Consider the following 7,500-nt stretch of genomic DNA (forward strand, 5'->3'; position numbering starts at 1 on the left):
TGTAAATGGCTTTCCATTTTTTGATGTCTAGATCGCGTTTCCTTCTGATACTTGGTGCTCGCCTCATTCATTCCCCTCCCTGCCCGTTGGTAAATACTATTTGAAACGTAAAACGACAGTGATTGTATTAGCAGCTTAGTATTGTTATCACTTTAATTAATTTTATTAGTGTAAAAAGCCATGATCCTGTCAGTGTGTTAGTAACAACTCGCAAGAGGAGTCCCGTGGAAGCTGGTGTGCATGGCCCAGCATGTCAGGTCATAGCAGGTTTGAGAGTCTAACTCTTCCAGAACTCAAGATGCATTAAAATTAAAGGTATTTCAATGTGCACTTAAATTTTGGGCAAGGCTAAAGTCTTCAGGAAGTTGGACTGGATGATCCTTCTAACTGAAAATATTCTATTCTATTCTATTCTATTCTATTCTATTCTATTCTATTCTATTCTATTCTATTCTATTCTATCCTGTTCTGTCCTATCCTATCCTATCTTATCCTATCCTATCCTATCCTATCCTATCCTATCCTATCCTATCCTATCCTATCCTATCCTATCCTATCCTATCCCATCCTCTCCTATCCCATCCTCTCCTATCCTAATTTTCTTAAACAGAAGTTTCTTGAGACCTGGTTTGCATCCCTACACTGGTATATTTTACAGTCCAAACGAAGTGATATTTAAATCCAAATGACTATTTTGGGCTTTGCAGGACAATAAATACATGTGTGCACATGTCCAGGCGCAGCTGCAATTGTGTGTGAGTGATTCAGGGCTGATGGGCTCCAAAAAGATAGGATTTCACAATTCTGGATTTTCAGAGACACTTTCCATTCTCCTCTTCATCTCAGCCTATCTTCCTTTTGCAGTTCAGGCAAGAAGTCAATCACATTGAGTCAGGCTGAAGAAAAACATTTTATGCTGTTTTTCTCATCCAAACCCCCTCCTGCCATAATCTGCACTAAGGCCCAGGCACAGGAAATTGACCTCACAGTAAATTCTTTACGGATTCGGTCATGTTTTTACCATCCACTTAAACTTGCATACATAACCTGAGACTGTACCTTTGGATCAAGGAATATGACAAGCCAAAATAAAATCAAGTCAAATTAAAGAGCAAGAAAAAGCTGCAAGCAAAACAAGACTGAAATAAAAAAAAAAAAGAGAAGAAATAAAACAGGAAAAGATGAAAAATTGGTTGTGACGGCAAAACTGTAAGTATTAAATAAAGAAAGAAGTCAGAAGCTGATTCAGAAGCGTCCGTGTTGTAGTTGACAAGGGCTGAGAAATACTAATGGACTTTTTTTAATGGGTGCTTTGATGGATGAGAGAAGAAATGATGTAAAAGTAAATGTAGTGGTGTCTCAACATAAAGTATGGTGAAAATAAAAAAAAAAAAAGGGAAATAAAAAAAATAATAAAATAAAAAAAAGCATTGCAAATAAAAAAAAAGGACATGTAAATGTGTGCCTACCATTTTCCAGATAAGAAGGGGCCGTACCTTCTGAGGGGTCAAGGCGGCGAGCCCGCCTCCCGTGTTTGGAATTGTTGTGTACAAACATGTTGTCTGAGACAGCCAGCACGTGGCCATCCACATTGACTGTTGTTGATACAACAACCTGGAAGAGAAAACAAAACCCCACATTTCAAAAATCCTGCAGGTTTTCCCCGAATCAGATGTCGTAAGACAAAACAGTATCCTGTCACTTTTCTGTTTCTATTTAAACTGAGTGAATGACATCTCTGAATACATCTTTGTTTACGTGGCGACCACTGGTGATTTTTAACTCACAATTGTTTCTCTTCAGAACCTGCTACACTAATTAGAGTTTAATCTCCTATTATGCTAACAAATGAATTCAATTCAGGGAAATATTCTTCTAGCCATTAGTTTCAGAAACACCCCTCTAGCCACTCATTTTAAAAGCTGCTGTTTTGATTGATCTGTTGATATATTGATTAGATAGTTTATCTAATTAAAATTTGTTCACTTGAGACTGTCTTCAAATGAAGGGTTGTGAGGATTCCAAATAAAAAAAGCTTAATAAATCAAGAGCCGTCGTAACTCCCCATTTTTTCTTCAGTAAATGATCTCCAGGTCAGTTTTACAATTACATTTAATGTCTGATAATGAACTTTTTTGCATCTGAAAAGGCCGAGTTGAATATGAATAGTGAAAGTGTTTTCAATCCATGAAAAGTATCCCTTCTCAAGTTCATTTGGATGGTGATTGACCCTGGTATGTCAATGGAATTTCCTCCTTTATTTTTGAGTGAAAGGCTCCTATTCTTGTGTCCAGGTTCAGAGTCCGGCCATAGAAGAGATGATGGATAGGGCCTCCTTTGGCTTCCAGCTGCTTCTCAGTCGAAAATGGCAAAGGAACATATGCAAAAGGCACAACCTTCCCGATGCCAACACCTCCACAATGGAGCCGTGGGACTCCTCCGGAAGCGCCAGCCCAGGAGGAAACTGCGAGCTGCGCGGGGCTCGTGTGGAGCACGGCTTCGTAGGTGCATCACTGCTATCCCAGACTGACATTTGCATCTTATTTAAATACTCCAGCGTGGGCCCTTCACTGTGGTTCGAGGTTGTCTAAAGGAAGCGACCACTGCAGGTTTTCCTTTGGGGTGAGTAGAGTCTGTAAAGTCACTGCCTAAGTCAGACCTTATCAACACAGCTGGTGAGGGCAGACAAAGGCGGGACAAAGCTTAGCGTCCACTTTCCTTTTATCTAAATTTTGGTCATAACAAAGATGATTGCAGGGTTCTCCCACCAGCTTCTAAACCAAAACACTTAACGAACACGAATGAAAGGGCAGCAGAGAGCCTCCTCCGCACAGAGCTGGTCCAAGGCATCAGAAGAAAATTCTTGTCTGCTTCTATGTTTTGGATCACCTCTGATCCTGTTTCTTATTCACAAGCCATAATTAGCTCTCAGCTATCACAGCACCTTTTCTGTGTATCCTGCCTCCTTGGAGACAGCCATCTGCGGTACCCTTTAGAACAGCCCCGGGGCAGTTCTCTGCCAGGCTGTTCTGCTTCCCCAGCTCTCTCCTCCCAGAAGTGGACACCTTCTCTCTTGTCAACATCCACTTCGGAGAGTGCTGAGGTTGCACGCTCAGCTCGGCCGCAGAGCTGCTGCCAGGCCACTGGGCTATCCTCTTTCACTCTTAATGAGATTCCCAGACTTCCAGAAATATTGCAAAACATGCAAGCGTGATTTCCAGCCAGGATTTCTGGGTTTGGTTCCTAGAACACGGTGTATTAAAGAGACAGAGCAAGGTGTATATGAAAATGACAACTATTTTTGTTCTGTCATGTCTATATAGGTCAGCCACCAAGGGAAAATACTGTAGTTCAGCAAAAGAAAGTCGACGTGCTACGCTTTGTTATATCGCCTCACTCCTGCAGTGCACCTCCACAAAGGTGCTGAGGCAGGGAAACCAGGTAAAAATACTGTTCAAGATCTGACATCCTGTTAAGTCCTGTTAAACCTTCTGAGAGGCAGGGAGATTAGCTAAAGAGACCCAGGAAAGTCTTTCTAGTGCCTACTGGCTCCATTGTCGACCACAAGATCACTCGTGACTGATGCTTCATTTAGTCATCAGTGAGACAAAGAGGACATTTCCACTCATTCCAGGTTTGACCTTCTGTTCTGTTCAGATGGATCAATACCACCGATGCCACGTGAAGCTGAGATGCATGAAAAATGGAAGCCTGGCTCGATTGTTTTGAAGGAATTTTTTTTTTTCCCTAGCTACAGATCTTTTCTGTTGGATGGCTCAAGGGTGCTGACTTCCCCGGTTGGTTGGCTGTGCATGAAAACAGATGTCACATGTTTTGCTATCAAGTTTAACCACAAGTAATTCTTCTCCAAACTGAGAAAGTCCTGAACATCTCAATACTACTTTATTGCTGGAATCAAATATGAATCATTGTGAAATATTTTGGAAAAAAACAAAAAAAAGGCAGTTATTTCCTAACGAGCCTTTCGAATGACCCCAGATACAGAGGAAATAATTTGTCCATCCCGTCAGCTGCCTCTCTGTAGTGCTATGATTCACCACAGGATATCTCAAAAGCTGTAAGGAGAAAGTGAAGTATTAAACATTGAAACAAAAATCTGTGGGTTGGGCCACCACTGCTGGATCTACAAGTTGTGAACCAGAGAAGTGTGAGTTTCAAGCTTCCCTGTGCTCCAAAGCTGTGTTCTTACAGTAAGATCAAACTACTCAGTGTACGTAAAACCTCTGCAGGTCTGAGCACACTACAACACAAAGTGATAGTAGGAAGGAATTCAGGGAAATAATTCTTAAGGGAAGATCCGCTTGCTCCAGCATTGATCCATTACAGCCCCCTGCAGAACTTCAGAACCAGCACTTAAATTAATGGGAGCAATATGAAATACTGACAGCATTTTTTTAAGCACTGGAACAACAATGACTGGAAGCACTGACTGTGTTTTTTCATAAGTTCAAGATGAAGATGTGATCAAGTCTTGTATACATCATTTATGCATTTAGAGGGATCTGTACCTGGAATCTTCGCATGTCTCGTGGGTTGCCTGCATTCTTCAAACAGTTCTGATTGCACTTGAGGAAAAACTTTAGAAAGAATCTATAAAAATACAAAATTGAAATCTATTAGATTCATCAAAATGTAAATCCAATTTTTTAGAAGTTTAATAAAATCTAATCATAAATAGTTATACCCAAAAGAATACTGGTAGTGAAATATTACTTTCCCATTCGTTAATGAACTTATTTTAAAGCATAAGATCTCTGTCATAAACAGAACATTATTGCCAAGGAAAGGCAAATTTATATTTTTAATTTTTCAACAACTACAAATGTATTGACTCCAGGCCATATCCTTAGCTCGGTGTGGGAAACTTGATTTCAATGACTCATTGACTTCAAAGGCAATGACTTACACCAGATGAGAATTTGTCTCTATTTTTTTAATACTTTTCATTTTTTCACAACTTATATTAGCAGTAATGACCTCTACGTCGAAAAATTCCAAAGGTAATGATCAATCTTCTGAAAAACACTTGGCTTTGCCTCCGGTTTGGAAACTCGAGCTATTCAAAGGGACTCGATCCAACTCCTGCTGACTCCAGGGAGATCCAGGCAGGATCTGCCCACCGGCAAGGCCCCGGCTCCCTCATTGTTTTTGAAAGGGAAGGAACATGGCAAATTAGGCCCTGTCTTACGACCTCTTCAACCTTTGCCAGCCTTCAGCTGTGAGGAGTCGCTCTACCCAGGGATCGAAATCCAGCTTATTTCTGCTGAGCGGCAACCAGCAATTATTTAGGACTAACCCTTATCATCCAGGCATCTCCCCATAAACCGTTTTTGCAGCCACGCTGCCTCAGGGGAGCACAGCAAGCACTTAGAGGGAAGGGGGAAGCTTGGGAAGATGGAAACTCCTTTGTGCCGCCCTCCTGCACCGCAGGAACGAGCTGCTCTGGGAAGTCTCCACCCTGCAGGTGAAGCAAACCGCGGGATCCTCAGGAGGACAATCGCAGCCTGACATCATCTTTTTTGCTTATGCACTCATGTTTGCATCTTTCATAATAAAACTATGTCTTTATTAGCTTTTCTGGCTAATGACTGACCACTAATGACCAGCAAAGCTCAGGATTTTCTCCTCAGCCAGAGTTCCTCAGATGCTCCGGTCCAGCAGCTCGTGCTGCCCAACTTTGCACATGCTGGACAGCGAGGTCAGCCAGAGCTTCCACGTTCAGAATATGAACAACTTTGATTTATTCTCTCATGTCAGTCTTCATAAGTGACTGGGACTATTCTTGCTGCACACACCTCACAGAAGTTTCCATGTGCCAAGAGCATTCCTGGCCGGAGGCAAGACAGGAACATCTTTCCTCCTTTAGCACCCAACAAGGCCCAGCCATGGCCAGCAGAAAGAACAACAGTGGCTGCACCACATCCTGAGAAGCTTTGAGGGTCATACAGGAGCATTATGGGAACATCTCCTAATCAAAAACGTTTAATCCCAGCTCTTCCTTCTCCATTAAACCTTGAGCAGCACCCTGATGTTACCTCAGGACACGAATGCTGAAGGATCAATCTCTCATATCAGAGAGGCAAGCAGGGAAACAACCAGGTTTACTGAAACTGCATAAATAAATCGATGCTGACAGTTCAGCTGAATGCACATTTCTTTAAAACTTCCTATCCCAAAACCTGTAAAGGGGTTTCAGCTGTCGAGCTGAAAAAGATCTGGATCTCTGTGGTGGATGACATGATCCCCTAGCTCAGATGTTCAGGTTTTCTGGATGCTGTTGCAGGGATGTTATCAGCAACTCCATGAAACTGCCTCTATGTAAGGCACAAGTTCTCCCCAATTTTATCTGTTATGTTTTTGAGTTTTTTCAGTGTTTTGGATTAGTTTGGTTTTTTTGTTGTTGTTTTTGTTGTTTTTATTTGAGATACTCATTCTCTTCAGATCATTTGATTGTAGGCCAGGTTCCCTGCCCATTGCAGAGGGGTTGGAGCTGGATGATCTTCGAGGTCCCTTCCAAGCCAAACCATTCCACGATTCTATTATTCCAAAGGTAACATCCTTTCTGTCACACCTCTATTTGGTTTTGCACAGTTCCCACCACCCAGACTGTGAGTCTGTGCAAAGCCCAGCTGATGCCCAGGCCCACACAGAACCACCCAGTTCTGGGGAGCCAGGAGCTGGGACCAGCCTCCAGCTCTACGGCTCCTTAGTGCCACATGAAGAGCAGTATCTTATCTTCTTCTTTTTCTTCTTTTTTTTTTTTTTTTTTCCTGATCTCAAATGGGTGTTGTGAGGCTTATTGAGCTAATGTTTGTAAATTGCTCGGAAATTCTCCAATGAATTGTGCACTAGGAATGCTAAGTATTGCTCCTCGTGGATTGTTTTTAGCGTGAAGCGTTCATGATGAATTGTTTCTATACAGAGAGCTCACATCCTGTCAAAGAAAAAGGGCCATTAAGCACCCTTTCACTAAACATCAACTGGAACCGGTATTTGTTCCATTATTTGGTGAAAAGGACCCACTCTTGGTGAAATTAGACATCATCAAGTTTATTAGGATGCTCTGAGCACCGGGCTAAATATTGATGCCAGGCTGGAGTGAACACAAGCAGCACTCTCATTTCAGCTCCACTACATTCCTTGATGCTGAGATATTTTATTTCTCTCTTTACTCTGTGCTTTCAGAGCCCACAGAGCACAGGTGGCATCAGGACAAGCTTTTCAGAGGAAGACAACATAAGCTAAAAACCACGTTCCCAGGCAGGGTGTTCCTCCGTGCCAGGAGGAGATGAGTGCCTTGGTGGTTGCTCTCAGCTGACCACCAAGGACTATGGGCACTGCAAACCGATCCCTGCCACCCCAACCACGAGGTCTCTGTGGCACAGCAAGAAGCCAGGACCTGGAGCAGAGCTCTGCTTGGTCTCATCTCAAACTTTGAGACAAGAATGAGAATTCAAGCCTTTCTAGGTTTGGCTCTCC

At 42.5% G+C, this 7,500-nt stretch overlaps 1 protein-coding gene across 2 annotated transcripts in view; it reads right to left on the bottom strand.

Annotated features, from left to right (window-relative positions):
* Positions 1-7,500, bottom strand: part of EBF3 (EBF transcription factor 3) — a 119,657-nt gene that overhangs the window by 39,044 nt on the left and 73,113 nt on the right. For both annotated transcript variants that reach the window (XM_036385936.2, XM_036385934.2), the window contains exons 7-8: positions 4,530-4,611; positions 1,497-1,614 (exon numbers count right to left, since the gene is read on the bottom strand). In XM_036385936.2, the coding sequence (XP_036241829.1) occupies positions 1,497-1,614; positions 4,530-4,611 (200 nt within the window). The remainder of the gene's footprint in view (positions 1-1,496; positions 1,615-4,529; positions 4,612-7,500) is intronic.

The sequence above is a fragment of the Molothrus ater genome, chromosome 8 (assembly GCF_012460135.2).
Source record: "Molothrus ater isolate BHLD 08-10-18 breed brown headed cowbird chromosome 8, BPBGC_Mater_1.1, whole genome shotgun sequence".
In the NCBI taxonomy this organism is placed as follows: Eukaryota; Metazoa; Chordata; class Aves; order Passeriformes; family Icteridae; genus Molothrus; species Molothrus ater.